An 18,814-nucleotide genomic window follows, 5' to 3' on the forward strand; every position below is an offset into this window, starting at 1 on the left:
CAAGTGGGAAGGGACTTAATCTGGCCTGTAATCCATGATTTCTTATGATTGCAGTAAGCTAGAAAGGACTATTTGTCCTCATTCCCAAAATTACTGAGCCAAGTCTCTGTTTACAGGATCGAAAATGATATTTGACGGGATTTTTGGGTTCAGTCCTTCAAAGATTTCTAGTAGTGGTGAATCTTCTGTTCAGTAAGAACTTATGTTATGACAACTGGTTTTCTAGACCTGTCAGTTTTGTGTCCAATTGAATGTTCTGCAGTAGCAAGTTACAAAGGAGTGAAGTTACAATTCAGTGATTGCCTTGTCTCAAATTTTTTTCAGATCCATGTCCTAACGTAGTGAAGGGGTTTTCTGTGTGTGCTTATCCTATAATATAGCAGATCCTGGTGCAGCCTGTGCCAACAGTATATTTCACACCCAGAAAATTCAGTCTCCTGGCACCAAGCTGTTAATAACTATATCTGTTCTACAAACCATGTAGAGGCGGGTGTTTTCATCAATCTGTAAACAAAATCGCCTCAGCTATGGTTTGTTTGAACTGACTGCCATTTTGCTGTGCATGACATGTACACACCTTAGACTCTAAATATTAAATAACAAAACATAAATTATTTAAATGCTTAATGTCGATCCATTAAAATGAAAAATAGGTTGAGGTAGTCACATAATGCAAAAAAGTGCTGGCTGTCAGCAAAGCATTTTTATTAATTTTAATAAATTGAGAGTTCAAGATGGAATAGGTATTTCTTTTTGGATTCATAAATGGAATTTTTTGTCTTGAAAAGTGAAAGCTGGAAAGGAAATCACTGTCGTAAAGTCTTTAATAAGTCATTAATGCCTCTGGCCTAAGTAAATTAGAGGTCTTTCTCACTTGTAAAGGAGGTCGATGACCTGCTTTCCCTAGGCAGATATATTTATCCCTGTCTTGAATATCTAACTTTCATGAAAGGCAGTCATGGATCATTTTTAGAGATCTTCTATGTACACATGTATTTTGTTAATATGTGGTTTTACATTTTCTTTATTCTTAAAAGGCTTTTGATAGCTTCCCCTTAATATATGTAACTATGTGGGACAGATGTAACTTACTGCTTTAATCTAAAGGATGGCAAAGCCTTGAGTTATTTTATTCTAATGTTCTCTATGTTCTTTAGTTTTAATTCAAAACCAATAAAATGTATAGGACTTCTGTTATCCTGCCATGTAAACTATTATATGATTTTTTTCATAAAAGGAAAACAAAAAATAATTCCTAGTATCCAAAATCATACAGACTAATTCAGATTTTTCACTGGTATGCACAGAGTTTCACTAGTGTTCATGATGTCCTGGTATCTTTTGGAAGAAGAGTGCTGTGCTATCCCCTATACAGACATTTTGGATTAGTGACACGTGCCTTCAATGATACAGTCATGATACTGCAACTAGGTAAGTTTTTTGGGGGTAGGAAGTAATGCCTATATAGCCACATTGTCTGTGTGTCTGTGTTTTGTTTTTTTTAATAAATTTTGAATCCTTTAGCCAGTTTCACCAAAACTTGATAGATCTGAAAATGGGGCTGGGGAGAGACAAGAACAAAATTAGTCTCCTCAGCAGGAAAAAGCCCCTGAAGCAGCTCATTTATTAGGCAACAGTTGTGGTGTAAATTCAGCTGTATTATTCACAACAGAAAATCTACTCAGAAGAAATGTTTTGAATGACTCATTCTTAGAAAAGTCTTTGATCAGATCTTGTTTCTGGATAAATCAGGATAGTCCAGCCACGATGTGTAAAGCTTTAGGGAAAAAGTCTTTAAAGTATTTTTCTCTATACTGTTGTTAAACTGTAAAGAGATTTTTCTGTTGGACAAGAACATTTTAATGAAGCTTATGTTAAAGTAGGTTATATACTATGATTTTTTCAGACCCTATTCTTAAGGTGTCTTAAGTTTTTATTTCAAAGCAGAGTTTCTTATTGTATAAGAACAGTCCTGTTGTTTTCTGTTATTCTTTGTGTTCTTTAACAACCTGACTGAAACCCTGTGAAAAAAAGATCATGGAAGTTGTCAAAAATCCTTCCAATTTGTCTGTACCTAAGGGAAGTTTTTAAAGCATCGTTGTCTGCAGTTGTTCCAACGGTTTAAGTTCTGCTCATCATGGTTTTGAAGTTGCAAATCTGGACAGCCTTCATGCATGTTCTACTGTTTGGAAGAATTACTGTTTTAATTCAGCCCTTGTCAGTGATGATAGGATTTTGACAGAAAGGAAATGTATCCTAATGTTCAAGTCCTGTTCTCCTTGACAGTTTTATTTTCTAGGATTAGATTTTTTTTTGTTGGTTTTCGGCTTTGTAACTGAGCCAGTCCATTAATTTTGTTTTCTTGTTCAAAATAACTATTTGATATCTAGCCATTTTAATTTGTAAACTGTCTCATTGTATGTGCCAGTTTGGTATTGCCATACAGAATCACAAATTTGAGGACAAGGAGGGTTTTGTGTTTCATAGTCAGTGTTACAGTTCTCCATAGGATTAAGGCAAAATGGTTGAGATGACTCTTCGGTAAGTCCAGTGGTAGTCTGGGAAGAACAGAAATTCTGAATTTGTGTCAGCTTTAAAACTTGTTTTGCATCATTGTTCTTTTAGTACTTCCTATATAATTTTTCTCTCTTGGGAGCAGAGGCCGAAATCTCTGACTCGTGTATGTTATCTTAGTTCTCTGCTTGCTATTAGGAAGTAAGGTAGTCCTAAATAACAGCCAAGTAAGGCTGTTCATAAAAAACCAAGCAGTGAATATCATTAAAACTATTTTGTCAAAAAATAAATGACAATTTAAAAAATACTTTCTTTTACAACTGAAGAAAAAACGGACTACGCACTACATACTTGCAGCTTTTTTGTTTCATTTTCAGGCGTGGAGCTGTCATTATCTTAATGCTTGTGCATTATTCTTTCAGCAGTGACATTCTTATTATTATAGTTTGGTAAGGGAAGTGACATCTACAATAACTGTGTGCCAGATTTCTTGCTCCATCCTCCTGTGTTGGTAAGAGGCAACAGCAGCCACATGTCCCTCTGGTTCTAGAACACAATGGCCCCAGTAGGGCTTACCATTGTGGTCTCCCTACGTTACCCACGATGGTCTTGCTTCAACAGCAAAGTCCCTGTCATCTCTGGAGGAGTAGTTTGGGTATGTTAACTCATTCTCTACTGGACCAGGAGACATGCTAGGCTTGTATTTTCTGACCTCAGTGCTTTGCATAAAAATTACTGCCATAAGCTTTAAAATAAATTCAACTTAATTTAGTTGATAACTTCTGTGGCTGCTTCTAAACCATTCTAGCTAAGAAATGCAGCAGGCCTGGCTTCATTCTGTGCATGTCTGTGCTGTGCTGGTTGCCTGGGAAACGGTGCAGTATGGGGTGACTGGCTGCGTCCACAGAGCTGGCCGTGGATCAGCAAGATGCTGAAAAAGCACAAGCAAGCCTCAAGAAAAGAGAATGTGTGCCCATTTCAACTGATAGTGGAGAAGACAACACTATCCTGAGTATGAGCTGTGACATTCTCCAAGTGCTGCCTGGGAAGCAGACACAAGTGCGCTGCTTCCTTCATGTGGTTATAAATATGTTGGGAGGGACTTCGCAAGTTAGTAGTTTGGTGATAAAAGTAACTGTGATTAACTTCTGAAAGTTCTGGGGTTTGTGTATCAAACTAGTATTTACTATTATGGTGCATGTATAGTGTGAAAAATTTTAAGCTTTTTAAGTAGCCAACTACCAAAGAACTAAGATACAGAGTGGATGTATTGGCTGTTTATAATCAGAAGTGGGTGGGGGGAAGTGTGTGTGTATATATAGTCTTAAAAGAAGTAATTTTTAGATTTCTTAGATAATCTTTGTACTGCCAAGGCACACCTGTTCAGTCAAAATGTTTCCTCCTTCAAACTTCAATGGAAGTTGAGCCATGCTTTTGAGGAATTTTTTTTTACAGAATACTTAGCAAACTATTCAATGTGCAAAGCTAGCAGTTATAGATAGCATTAAATACTGTTACCCTCTTTGTTTTCTGGAAATGATGCCTCACCAATTTGGCACTGTATTGTGATATGTGTGATGAACATAGGTAAAAATGACTGAAGTAACATACAATAATTCAATTAAGTAGTAACACAACTTCCTTTTCAGGTAGACGCAACAGGAATGGTGTTTAACTTAAGGGATCAGTTTGAGTTGACCTTATCCTGACTTGAGGTTTCTTTCAGGATGCTGGTAGAGGAAGCTGGGACATAGTATAATACAAAGTTTTGATAATAATAATAAGCTAAGTAAATTATTTAAAAATAGAAAAGAATTCTGATGGGACTGAGATGTTATGCCTCAGGCTGTGTGACTTGACTTTTAAAATACTAGTGTTATGTTGGTGGATCATTTCCAAGGTAGAGGATAGTGCATTCTTAAGCTATTAAGGATCCTTGCATGTGATTTAAACACTTTTTATTTTGAATTAAGATTTCCTGCCAAAGCATTAATTGTAAAACAGATGCATTAAGCTGATTAATGTTGAGGTCCTCAGCAGATACTTTTTTTCTGATGCTGTTTTAGTGATCTATAATACTTAACTATGCTGAATTGTGAACTATTTTATCTGCTGTATTTATCTGTTCTTGGATAGGATTAAAAAAGGGAATAAAATGCGTTGGTGCATCCAGCTACAATGCTATCTCCAACATAATGTGTATACTGCATGTGACAGTTGACTAACAAATATCTGAGGTGTGTTTATGTGAAAACGTGTAGCCCTTTTTCTTTTCAGTAGACCGTAATATGCCAGTGGTGTGGGCTGGTTCTGTCAGTATTTACTCAAAACTGTTTTACCTTTGCGTAATACTGATTTGAAAGTTACTGTCTATGAGCTAATAATAAAGAGAATTTATTTGTGCTCTTTGCTGCAACATAAAACATACTTTGCTTCTTTCCATACAGAAGTTAACAGTAACAGATTTAGGATTATATTACCCATTAAAACCAGATAGTACTGTTGCCTAGCTGTGTAAGTTGTTACCAGGGTGTTTTCATTTAAAAGTCCGCAAGAGCTCTTTTCTTGTTTTTAAGAATGCTACTTTTTTCTTTTTATTTTTTTTTAATGGGACAGTAAAGTTCAGTTTGTCTTTTTAGTTGAATGTTCCTCCTTCTTGAAAACGTGGAAGAACGTGCTGAAGTCTGCAGGAAAAATAACTTCATGTGAAATAAAATGATCGGACTGTTAATTTCCTTTGCTTCCAAATACTCAGTATGAAAGCTGGTAGAATTTCATGATGGTGTATCAGTAGGTTCTTCTATCAAATGGCAGATCCAGAACTGGGGTCAAATTACATGTTTGTTTGAACTAATCTGTAGGAGGAGGACTGGCTGTGTGAAACTGGAATTGAAGTTGCAGGCTCTTCTCTACCAGCTGTCATAGCAATGAACTCCAGAAGAATCCAATGTTCTGTGGACATACGTATTACTCTTCTGTGATATTTGCCTTCTTTGCTTGGTTTCTCTGCTGCTTTTCCTCTGAAGTTACAACTCATCCTCTCCCCAACAGCAGTGTAATCATTTTTTAATGGCAGGAAAAGAAATTCACATTTTTCCCAGAAAAACAATGGGTTAGTACATAGGCTTGATAACCAACTTGAAATCCATATATACTGCAAAATGGGATATTATCCTCCTTTACCTCTAACACAGATCTTCAAGCCAAAAAAATAGAGGATGTTGGAGTCTGTTTTAAGTCATATACTTTTAAGTTCCACATCTTTAAAATTTAATGGCTTAGAAGATTATCAAACAGTTTTGATTCTATTACAGAAGTTGGAATCTTTTTAAATATAACTAGTGGGGTTTTTTTGTGTAATCAGGAAATAGTATCTGTATGTAAAAAGCAGTGTGTTTATTGATCGGTGTAGTGCAGACCTCTAACTTTACACAGAAGATAATGCAAAAATGGGTTTAAAAATACATAATTAATTTGCCTGATATTATCAAAGTTTCTTGTACCAGCTCTTGAACATTTACTGCTGTTTTTCTAAATAGACAGTTTTTCTTCTTCACCCTTGAACTTAAAAGTGCTTGCCTCTTTAAGCTATGTAAAGAAAATGAAATAGTTGCCCTTGGCATGTCTTCATCTTCTATTCCATGGCTTTCTTAACTCCAGTATACAGTGAATTTCAAAAAATGATCATTCTAGGGCTACAAAAGAAGGAAGACTTTTAAAACTAGTACGTTTTAGGTTTGCTTTGATAGACAACATTTCAGTGAGTTGGACTGACATAGCTGCCAAAAAAGCCTCTAGCCGGTTCATCTTTTGGCTTCATCAGTTCTCTGATATAGTACACTGTATGGTTTCGCAGATACTTGCACTGGCACATCACAAAGAGCTGTGGGAAAGAGGGAGGCTAAGGAGTGTAACAAAGAGAGAGTACTTAAGCCAGTGTAAGTAATAATTGAATACATAACTACAGCCTGAAAGTTAAGACCAGATGTCTACTGAAGACTGGAGTAGATATCCAAAGACAGAACCTGTGGTGTGGAATTTCACAGAAATAGGCCAAGAATCATCTGTGTAGTATGGAATATCCTACATTAAGGCTTAAATACTGTTTGCTTTTAAGCTGTTATTTTTTGTTCCTGTAGTAAGATGTTAAATGCAGTTTCACATAAGGACTTCTTGTTTATAAGGTGCATGTATGAGACGCATTTTCTGAAAGCAAAAGTTTAGTAATTTGCAATGCTCCATGTGTTTGTAGGTAGGGTTCCCTGTTTAATTAAAGCCTGGTTAGATTTGCAACCTCTGATTAGAAGCCCATTAAGCTACCATAATCCAAAACTTTATGAAGAAAGACTACTTTTTATTGAGAATTGGTATTATAGTTGCTAATTTACATTGTTACTTGGCAGATGAGTAACAGTGGTGAATGTTATAAATGGTTTGGGTTGGCAGCTTGACAGCTAGAATCCTAAAATTTTGCTCTTTTTAATTCTACATATAACTTTTTTTTAAAAGAGCCCATTTATTTTTAGACAAAATAGTTAAGTTTGACAAGCTTGGCTTGGCACGCATTGATCGTGATACAGTCTAAAAGTTCATCAGTTATATTTGGGATTCTATATTTTATTTCCTGACCTTTTTCAGTTGATCTTTTCCAAACCAATGGGATTGTCACTTCTGTTTCTATTGCATTTTACTCTCCAGGTCCTTCCTTATTTCCACCTTCCACATCCTTTAACTCTCATTCTCTGTCAACATTTTTTCAGCAAGGTATTACTTAAAAACAAACAAATTTCGTGCTTGAACAGCAGGGGGAGTTCGGATCTCTCTCTTTTTTGTGTGTGTGCTCGTTTTTAAATCTTTAAAATGTAATTTCATCCATGTTCAGGTTTCATAGCCTAGGAGGAGCCAGCCTCTTGGGAGAGGGTTATTAGATTCCATTTGCAGTAGTGGCTGTTTTTATTTGAGCATTGGGGGTTTTGGTGTGGTGTCCCCCCCAGCATTGAACAGGAATATTTATTTTTTAGTGTTCTAGCACTTAACTCTTTAGCAATTTTCATCAGAAAACTGAGGGAGGGTATTCCAGCTAGTTGGTGGGGTTACATTAATCAGCCTTCCTCTTAGAAACTATGGCTGCATGTGAAGAAAATCAAGCTGACTACAGAAAGTTTTCTGGTTGTGGTATGAAAAAACATTCAGGTTCTTAATCTTTACTGCCTTTATCAACTGTGTGTCAAAGGGCATCTTTTTGAGCCTCAAGTGATTTTTTATTTTTTTTTTTCTTTCTTGGGGCTCGGTTTGCCAAATGGTTCCGTAACTAACAGAAGCAGGAAAAGTTCCGCTTAATTTAAGGCAATGGTTAGATGTTAGGTAATGGTATTACTTATACTGGCTTACACAATGGCTGTGGCTCCTGCCTGCTTGACCCTGCTGTGGGCTGTGTGTTCCCAGCCTTATTATTTTCCAACGCAGGTATTTCTGTAGGCATACAGGGAAATAGGATTTCTTCAGAGAAATGATAGGGCATAACTTTCGGTTATTTGCGAGATAATTTTTAGCTTGCTGCTTTATTATTATTTGGTGCACTACATAACTCTGCTAAAGTTTGGGCTAGCACAGCTCTGGGAAGTGCAGAAGCTGGGGGAGGGGGCTGCTTCAGCTGTACAGAATTACATGCATGAGTTACTATGCCTTGAGGCTTCAGTCTTGCAGAGAGGTTCCTACTGAATTCAGAGGCTCCACATCCATATAGATGCAGATACTGAAGGGCATAGTCATATTACTGCTGTTCTGAGACTGTGAATCAACTTGAAGTTACAAGATGGTTGTAGATAGCTGATTATTAAAGCTTGAAAGGTGAGAAGATGAAGGTTATCTGTTACAATTTCTAGTGAATTACAAAACTAAATATTTGTTTCCAGGAAAAGCTGCTGTTTTGAAGTGTCTGTTGGATGTTCACCAGATTTTTAAGGAGAATGACCCTGCCTACCTCCTTAATGATCTCTTCATTACAGATTATTGCATCTGGATTCAAAAAGTCAAGTAAGTTCTTGAGTAGTTATTGATGTGGGTAATGTTTTTAGTGTACTTCATCTACAAACAAGTATTGGTAAAATCAAAAGAAATGGTATTTCCTATAAATGGAAATGTGATCAGTCTCTTCCATTTATTAACCTTGGCTATCCAGCTATTTTTACTATGTAAGCGAAGACATTCGGTGCATTTTTTAATGCAGTGACATCATTGGAGAAGGGAGAGAGGAATTGCATTTTAAAGAAAAATGTGAATTTTCAGTAATATACACTTTTTGTGTGCGTGGGAAACAGGTTCTGGGGGATTTTCATTATGATTTTTCTTAGGAAGAAAATGTTTATATAGCACTTGTGTAACAATAGGAAAAAGGTTGGAAACAACTCCTAGTTCAGGACTGAGTTTATAACTTCAGATAGAATTGACAACTTCAAATCTGGTCAGATGCACATGCAAACCATGTACTTTTGTGTGAAATGGTTGATGTAGGGACTGTAGCAGTTGTACCAGTTGATGATTAACACCAGAGTAAGTGCCACAAATTTCTGTGTGCTGTGTACTCTTGCCCCTGTAGGCGCTTGCCAGCTCACTCTGCTTGGCAATACACTCTGGCCTCTACTTCACTTGAAACAGTGACTCTGCCACTTCCAGGCAAAGTTCTTGCCCTTCAGTGCTTTTGTGTCTCATTTTTGTTCTTTGAATGGCATCAGCATGGCTTTACTTACTTTCAGTCTTGGGAGCTTCGTAACCAGACTGGTTAGAAGTAGCAGCATGCTTAAATGCAGGGCTCATCAAACTTTTTAAACAGGGGGCCGGCATGCAGATGAAGTGGCAGGCAGTCATCTGGGCCTGCTTGGTTCCGCCCCCCCAACCCCTGGTGGGGTGTGGGCAGGGGGGGTTCTGTAAATACAGGGGGCCGGATTGAGGACCCTGGGGGGCCCTATCTGGCCCGTGGGCTGTAGTTTGAGGACCCCTGCTTCAATGCTTTAAAAACAGAAGTATTGGTAGGAAAACAGTTAGGAATGGATTAAATGAATGAAGCAAGCTGCATGTTCAAAGCTTACTGAGCTTTGTATTGTGGTGTCAGATTTACTCTTTCATACAGCTTTTGTGTTTTTCTTCCCTTGCTTTTTATGTTTTCACAGCCTTCTCTGAAGGCCCACAAAAGTATGTGAATGAGTTGAAAGTAATATTTCTCTGAAAAGGAAGGCATTACTCATATAAACAAATATGACAACAGCATTTTTTGTGTTAATACAGCAACATACATATAAAAGAGTGGTTAAAAATAGTCTTTGCGTTCCAGCTCACAATTTAACAAGAGACTGTGGGACAAAACAATAACCTCTTAAGTGCACAACATGCAAGAAGCAGTGAGGCGATATAGAAGGAACTGGGTAATAATCATAATCAGAAAGGGGAATACGAGGGAGAGTTGAGCCAGCTTGCGTAGGCCGTTATGTTTAGGTGTGATCTTACCCCAGTATTTGGCGAATTAAAGGCCTTCAGTTCAGAGCTGCAGCATTCATATGTCGTGTACGTATTGCTGATTCTTACTTTTTTCTGTATGCATTGAGTGACTCTGTAACAATGCCCAAAATATTATATTATAAAGCAACTAGAGATGTTTCCTAAAATTTTGATTCATCAGTCCTGATTAGCTACAGGAACATCCAGTTCATTTTACACTGTCTTTTTGAGGAGGCCTTTTTTGACTGCACCTGAACTAAAATAAAAGTATGGGGGAATTCATGTTGAGGTTTAAGTTCAGTTGAAAAGGTGCAGTAAATGAAGGAGAAAGTTATTTTGTGCATCTGTCACAAATAAATGAGTCATAAGACAGTAATATTACTGCTGCCCGTATCAATGAATATAATGTCTAGCAAGTCAATCATAAAAACCAAGGCTTTCTTTAAATAGAGCAGAGGAAAACGTATGGTAGGTATAAGCGACTGATATATTAACACATTTACTCCTAGACGCATACATTATGTACCAGTTAAGCAGAACTGACAGCTTCTGGAAAGAGGGCAATTAAGCTATCTTATTGGCATAATGACATGGCACAATAGTTGTCTGTCATTAGGAGAACAGGAGAAAGAGGAACTGCAGAAACTAGTCCTATTTCTAGGGTCTGAATTGGGCAAGCATTTAAGTGTATGCTTAAGTCATTCCAGTTTAGCAGCGAAGCATGTGCTTGAAGTTAAGCATGTGCGAAGCGAACAGGAACACTTCTCATTTTTCCCCTCTGTGGAAGGGAACAGCAAAGTTCACTTGTCATTCAGAAAATACCTTAACGTACAGAAATGAGTGGCGACTTATCTGTTAAAAGACAAGGGTTTGCAGCTTCTCAGGGGTGAGCAAAGCATTTGGAGAGGAGGGTAGTACAACTTCCATTGCAGGGGAAGAAGGTTATGACATCCCTCTGGTAATTGGCTTTGTGGTGAAAGAGTTTTGGGAGGGGGAAGTATTCATAAGTATTTTTGTGGTGGTCTTTCAGTGAAGTTATTTGCATGTCTGATCAGTCTGGATGCTTTCTCTGTTTTGTTTTGTATCTATTCTTTGCTGTGTGCAAGCTTCATTAACTTCCTTTGTCTCCGTGTTCTCCTGTCTTTTCATAGCTGTAGTCCCAGGGCGCTCTCAAAATCTGTGGACGGTTTTTCTTCCCTTCTTTTGCTGGTATAACAGAGCCTTAGTGGAGGTTGGGGCCCTGTTGTTTAAACAGTTGAAACAGGCTGTTGTTTCTTTTTAGTGAAGAATCTGGGCACTTCAAAAACAGCTGGAAGCAAGCTTTTTAGCTCACCTGTACTGACAGAGAAAAGTCTGGGAGCTATAGGTTTAGAAAAAAAGCTTGGCACAGGCAAAAATGTAATAGCTGTATTAAGTGGTAGCAAGCATACAGTCCTATTCTAGGTTAAGCCTCCAGGAGAGGAACACCACTGGTAGGTACTACCTTTTAAATGTACAGTGAGGAAGCAAAAACCTTATAGCCAACAGTGCGTTAATAGCTGATCCCAGATTTGGTTTGAGATCCTAGTTTGGCTGTGGCTAAATTAGATGAATAAGCAAATGTGTCACTGGGCTGGCAAAAGATGATTTATTTTAAGCACAATGTATCTGGAATTGGAAGCAATTAAGCTGCTGAATAAAACACATGCAGGTGGCTAATGGTCCATTGGGTATGGTGAGTACAAGCTAGTTCTAATTCTAAGGTATTTTTAATTTTTTTTTTTCCAGAAAAAGGATTTCATTCAGGTGCCTATTAGTAAGATAAAAGTAGATCCCTAGAAGTCTTAAGACAATGCAAGACACAAGTGTAGCTAAAGTTTTGTCTTCCTGTTTGCAGTCTTAAAGCTAACTTTACCGGCTTTATAGCTATCTAGTATCTCTCTTTGAGCTGTTTGTGAAGTTGTTATTAATAATTTGATCTATTGTATAAAGTGGTATGTAAATCCTTTTAACTCTTCATGAGGTTTTGAAGAAAGGGAGCACATTGATTGGGAGAACTTCAAGAAAAGAGGGGACAAGTAAATGTTAACCTGGGTAACAAAAGCTAGACAAAGACCTATGGAGGCAGCTTGTAGTAAATCTCGGCAGGTGGTGTCAATATTTATGTTGAAAAGCCAGATGCAGCCAGATGGAAAATTGCCTCTTTAACCCCTGAGGTCATAATGACATGTCATCACTTCATTTGATCCCCCTGCTAAGTGAGCTTATCATCCACCCTGCTGTCACTTCTGTTATTGCTTTCATTTCCATAATAAAATTAAATTTAATTTGTCTGGTTTGCATGCTTTTTTCTTTAGGTCAGAGCTTTTACAAACCGCTATGCTACATATGGCAGCCTCTCCAAGGTGAAGTTATAGCTGAATTTGTATTCTAAGTCTAAGCTTTACTCCCATCTTTCATGCCTGCCTTTGAGCAGAAGGAAATGAGGGAGAGGAGAAGGAGCTTTGGGGAAACCACTGATTGTCTGGTTGCTACAATATGAGCTACTGAAACCAGGGGAATCTAGGTGTGGGTTTGTTGCAGGAGAGCTTTTTCCCTTCTGCTGGAGGGATTTACGTGTCTGTGACCCCATAGGAGTTGTGTCCTTTACAGAAGTTGGAGTAGTTCTCCCCACTGACTCTTGCTGTGCTGAGGTTCTTTTGTGTAGCCTGATGTCTTTCTTCAGTGTTTTGTATTCCCCTTTGTGCCAGTCTCTATTCATGTTGCTTTTTATTGTCTGCTGTTGTACATATGTGCCTTCTGGTAGCTCGGCTGCATGATGCCTGCTGGCCATAACATGAGTGGCTAGGTGGAAGGCTGAACTGCTTCCTACGAGTCCTTAGCTGCCTGCCTGGACAAGTGCATACTGTTCTGTATGCTTGCATAAGGGAACAATTGAGCCCGTATGGATTTAAAGTGTTTTTAATTAACATTTAAATACATGTTTAGTTTTAAACATGTACCACTTTAGTATCAGTTAATGTGTATTCTCTGTGTTCCTGAATTGGAGGTGAAGCTGTTAGTATTCCTGGCAGTTTTCCAGGGATTAGTACACTTAGTTATGTACTGTTGCGTGGTTGTATACTTCTCAAAGTTTTGTGGGTGTGAGGAATGCAGGAGAATAAGCTAGGGATCAAGCAAATACAAATATAATTTTTACTATATTTTTCATTATTACTATTCTACTTTTTAAAAATTTTCAACTTACTGTTTCAGCTTTTATTCAGGATCTGTTCTACTACAAAAAATTACAAAATCATTGTGTTGTGTATCGTAGTAGCTTCAACTGGTGCGGTAAAGGAGGTCTGTATGTTGAGAGATGAGCTGTTAAATTGCCTCAGTGTGTCCTGTGGAACCAGAACTGCAACTTGGTTTGTTACGTTGGTATATAGGCCACTTTAATGTATGTGTGCTCTGTAGTTGTACCTTCATGTGTATGTGCTCTGCAATGTAAGGCAAATGTAATCTTACTAGTTTTGGTGACTGTAGGTGTAATGTGTCAGTTCAAGCATGGGCTATTTGCTTTAAAGTAAAAACCAGGATTCCTGGTGGCACTTACACAGTCTCTGTAGAAGCTGCTATCTTTATTGGAACTAAAGAAATTAAAGCTAAGTCAGATATTCCTTAGTATGTTATATTTGCTTCTCTTCATTTGCAGGTAAGACATACCCTAAAAGATAGGCTAGCTTCATAGGTCGGTCTGTCTTTTCATCTCTTTGTTATAATCAAAACCTCATCCTTGTTACAACATAATTAGCTAGTCTGAAGCCAGCAGGGAGTTGCTGCTTTATGTGTAGGGTGTGAAGTTCTCTAAATAAATGTAGGATTAATTACATTCACAGCATGTCATTGAGGTGATGAGATTGACTGTGATTGTTCAGTCCCCCTTTTCTTCTCCCTGGGTTTTCTGAATTACTGTTCTAATCAATATAGTGTAATGTGGGCCTGAAATGTTAAGGACTCGGTTGCAGAGGCATTATGGAGCCCAAATCTTTCAGACCAAAAATAAGATCTGTGAGGTTTGGGATTTTTGCTGTCTGTGTCACATTGGATCATAAAGAGCACAAGGGAGTGGGGAACTCAGCATCATAGTTTCGTCCATTGCATTGGTTAAATTTTGGTAGAGATAAGGTTTCTTAATGATCATTCTGCCCTCTTTATTGCCTTTAACAGACTTCAAAATTTTATTTTACAAGTTATCATCTCTTTACATTGAAACCCAGCCTTTTCTGCAAATATATAGGACAGGCTACTGATATTTTTTCATTTGGCAATCAGAATAGTGCTGATAGTTTGTTGTGCCCAATTTAAACACACTGCACTACAATGAATCATCAAAAGCCTTTCTTCATACAAGTGTTTGTGTTAGCTGTATAGATCTGTTACTAATTTACAGTGTTTTCTCTATAGAGAATCTCATATATTTTCCTTGTATCTTGTTACACATACCAGCTCACCCATATCCTATGCTGTGCTTGCTTGTAGGGCAAAAAGCATTAGAGAACAGGTCATGTATTACAGCCTTCCTGAAAGAATTACCTTTAAGCTTTTGCTAGATTTGGGGAAATATTTGTTAACATAAAACATATTTAAGCTTCTGTAGTCAAGTATTATGATCTTTAGATGAATGTAAATAGGATTTTAACATATATTCCAATTGTATGTTAAAATTATTTGTGAAACTGATCATCTATCTGCAAACTTAGGAAATTTGACCTGGTTATTATTTGTTAGGATCTGGAAAGCTTAGAAAAGTGTATCAAAGTATGTGGAAGTTGTTTTCATTGTGCTATTTCTTGCAGCTGTTTCTTCTTGGTGTTTTTTGTTTTCTTTAGCGGTTTAGGGTTTTGTAAATCTGAAAATACTTGACTAGAGGAAAAACAGGCTTTTTAAAGATCTTCTGGTCTTTGCTGTTATGCTGCTTGTAGGGTTGATACTTACGAAGTCCTGTTCACTCCTTGTGGCATTGCCATGGTCCTAAGAATGCCTCATCTGTAATGTCTGGAACTCAGGGCTATAGCTTTTGTTGACTGCACCTCTACTGTGAAGACGACAAGTTCAGATAGGAGGATTCGGGAACAAAACTATCCTAAAAGGTTTTCAGATGGTGTACTACTAACAAGTTCATTAAATTTTTGATTTGTAATGGGGGGAGGAGCATATTAACAAATAAGAAAAAGTAATCGGTGTTTTAAAGTATTCTTGAATGTTAGAGGAATATTTTCAGCTGTTAACCTCTTGGATTCAGCAGCCATGATTCAGAAGAACAAAGGCATAAGGAGTAGTACATTCTGGATGAAAATCCTGCTTCTTGGCTCTGTGAGATTGAACTGATTTGTAGAGCATGTTTAAAGCACTTCATACAGTTAAGACCTTAGGAAGAATACACCTCATAGTACTGTATTTTATGTGCATTACCATTTCATGGTCAACTGTACTCTACTTTGGCAGTACTTTAGGTTTTACTTTACCTTCATTGCTGCCCATGTTAACCTTAGCTTAGAGAAGGCTGCAGTAATTCCAGGTTTGATAAAAACTCCAAGTAGGTGCTACATGGAAGAGCCACATTGCTTTCACATTGCTGCTTAGAAAGTGGCCTTGCCATTAGCATATGCTTTTAGCGTATGTTCTGATGATATTATTTATCAGGTAGTGTAACAACCCCACTGCCACTATCACAAAATCCCATATTTTGATCTAGTTTGCAGTTAGAGGATTATTTTTTTTCTCTGTTATACTACTTCAATGGTATTGTCATTCTGGATACCCTGAAGCCACTTAATTACTTGCCCCTCACCCTCTGCAAAATAAAACAACTTGTTTGATTTTTGAGATTCTTAATTTGAAGGCTATTTTTTCGTTTGCTGTTTGGCTTAGTAAGAGCTATACAGGTATAAGGGATAAATGAAAAAATGTTGGTGCTGCTTGTGGTCACACCTTTTCCATGAACAGAGTAAAAAGGCTGTTGTTTACCTGCTTACATAGGCTTCACCCTTAGTGTCCTGTGATGACTTGCGACAGTAGCTCATGACTACAATCCCTAATTATTGTAATTCCTTCTTAGCAGGCTTTACAATCTGGCATTACTACTGTTGGCAGCTAGTTCAGCATGCAGAACTACTTTTGCTTACTGCTTTGAGTAATCATGCTGCATTAGGTTTGCTTCTCATTCACTTCTTGGTGGCCTGTAGTGGTGTATTAACTTTCAGATGTCCCAGCTGGTGTTCAAGCTTTAGCCAATAATGGGAGTGGCCACTTCAAATGGTCTCTTTGCAGGCTTTTTGAGGTTCGTTTTATGCATATCTCGGTTTACATACCACTAACAATAGGAGTTACTAATAATCTGAGTGGTTTAGGAAACATTGGAAAAGGGTGGGGAGTGGGAAATCAACCTGGGACAAGACAGAGGTTGTTTTATTGCTTTATAAAGTTAGTATCATCCATTGTTTTCAGAGTTTGTTTTAAGTACGGTCCAGTATCTTTCACAATCTGTAAGAAAATACACTATATGTCTTTTTAGACAAAAACTCTTTTGTGACATTACATGTTATTTATATAAAGGTAGAAAATCAATAGTGGAGACTGACCCAGATTGGCAGTACTTGCTTACTTGAACAACATGCACTTCATACAGTCAAGTATAAGACGGCAGATGAACAATAAAAAATTGTACATCATAGTTATAGATTGGAGAACATAAGACAATTGAGGGCAGCAGCAGCTCCAGAAAAATTCATTGGGTCATGTTTGAGAGCAGTTTGAACCTGAGCACCTATTTATCTCTGAGGAGGTAAGAGGGTAAGTACAATCTTCAGCTGAAGCAGCAGAGCAGTATCATTTAGAAAGAAGTGGCATGACCTTAAATGCATTTGTGAGGCACTGCCAAAACAGACTAATTGTAGTGTCTATTCAAAAATGTTGAGAAATGGAGAGAACTAGGAGGGGTAAAAAAGGTTCCATGAACGTGTATGTCTTAAGGACCTATGTTATGGCAAGACACTGAATAAACTCAGTAGTTCATTGGTAAGAAAGTTAAAGGTTGATTTGGACTTATCTGCAAGTATGGTGGAACAGACATTTCATGTTTTAGCCATGGTGTAGTATAACAAAGAATTGCGAATAAAATTGATCTAGTTTGAACAGGGAACAGGAAAAATTCTGACAGCAGTTAAGTTTTCACATTTTCCTAGTGAAGAGTAATTGAGTTGGCTCATTTGCTCTAGGTTCTTGAGTAGTTCTGTACTGTCTTATTTGTTTCCATCAAGACAGCATAGCTCAAAGAAGTACCTTGTGGTTCAAACACTAGTTATGGGTCTAGTGCAGAAAGTATTTGAGATTCTGTGCCATTTATTATGCTATAATTTTCCTTAAAACTTAGATAAGGGTTTGCCAATTTATCAAACAGCATGTTGACTGTTGGTGTCCGAGTTCTGTAGAGAACAGAGATTTATTTTTCACCCCAAGTCATCTGCTCTTGATCCTTAGATCACAGTTCTCTGCTTTAAAAATAGTAACTAATAATTTGCAAGCACATTATGTCTCCTCTTTCACTGTTTTGATACATGTTTTTAATAGAATTTCTTTTTGTTTACTGTCATCTTGAGCTGCCATGCCTCTCACTAAATGTTGCATCTTATTTAAGGCCTAAGCTGTCACTTCAATTGTCTGTAAAGCAGTAGGTGTCCATAGAGCACTTTGTAAATAACAATACCTGAGTAGTGTAGTATATGGAGTTAAGAGGCTTAAAGCAAAACATTGCCCTGAAGGCTGAAAAAGGTGATAGACAGGTGGATATAATACCAGAAATTCTGCTTTATATGTGTTTTAGCAGGCCTTGTAGAACATGGATTTTTAGCAAGGGATTTAATCTCTCTTCCCAGCTGCTAGCTGCAGTTTCCTTTGTTTTTTCCTCTCCTTTTCTCTGTTGTTTTTTTCTATTTATTCCATCACTCTTCTATAGCTCATATTCCTTCAGGCTGTGTCTGAATGCACCTTGCTGTGGGTAGAGAAGGCAAAGAAGAAAGCCATTTTTTTCCCCTTCAGGCTACTGCTTTGATTTTCAAAACTTGTTGGGAGGCAGTTCCTATCTGCCTACAGAAGGGTCAGTGATCTGTGTCATGTCTTTTCAGTCAGCACATCTCAGCCGACTCGTCTTCTGTTTTGACTAGGGGAAGGATGAGCTTGTGTAGTTGTTGGCTTTCTAAGCAGGTGGAGTGTGCAGCTGTGATCAAAGTGGGAAGCTGATCGGCAGGCTGATAATGTCTTCCTGTTTTGTTTCCAGCCTTGTCAGTAACTAGCTTGGTCTCTTCCACCTGCCCCTGCCCCTTGCAGTGATACCCCATAAATCTTAAGACAGAACAGAGGTAGAATGAGACAAAAAAAGTAATACTGAGAGATGGTACTTTAGTCTGTGGCCTAACACCCACTCCCCACTATTCCCTGGGGGTTCTTTCTTGCAAGAACTGGGTAGTGTGGGCCAGCTACATGATGCTGCATGCATGGCCTGCAAGTTTTCTTGTCGGGGTCAGGGAGCCAGATCTGTAGCCAATTCAGTTGCATGTGATGGTGGTATTAATTATTATTCATAAGAGGCATGATTGTGCTCTAGAGCATTTGATAATAGGTGCCCTACAAACACAGCAGGGTGTGTGTGGGAGAAGGTGGGAGTAGGCACTTGAGTTTAGGTCCTTGCAAAAATTCTGCTTTCTGCAAGGAATTCACAATATACTCATATTGTGTGTCTTTTGATCTTTAGATGGTGTGAATTGAGAATGGACTGTGAATGGGA

General features: G+C 37.8%; 1 protein-coding gene across 3 annotated transcripts in view; it reads left to right on the forward strand.

Annotated features, from left to right (window-relative positions):
- SHQ1 (SHQ1, H/ACA ribonucleoprotein assembly factor) overlaps positions 1-18,814 on the forward strand; it is a 51,554-nt gene that overhangs the window by 20,449 nt on the left and 12,291 nt on the right. For 2 of the 3 annotated variants that reach the window (XM_055805885.1, XM_055805884.1), the window contains exons 10-11: positions 1,308-1,431; positions 8,430-8,550. In XM_055805885.1, the coding sequence (XP_055661860.1) occupies positions 1,308-1,431; positions 8,430-8,550 (245 nt within the window). Of the gene's footprint in view, positions 1-1,307; positions 1,432-3,421; positions 5,636-8,429; positions 8,551-18,814 lie in introns of those variants that run through there. The other variant, XM_027781596.2, reaches the window with a different exon arrangement.

This window comes from Falco peregrinus, chromosome 5 (genome assembly GCF_023634155.1).
Source record: "Falco peregrinus isolate bFalPer1 chromosome 5, bFalPer1.pri, whole genome shotgun sequence".
NCBI classification, from domain to species: Eukaryota; Metazoa; Chordata; class Aves; order Falconiformes; family Falconidae; genus Falco; species Falco peregrinus.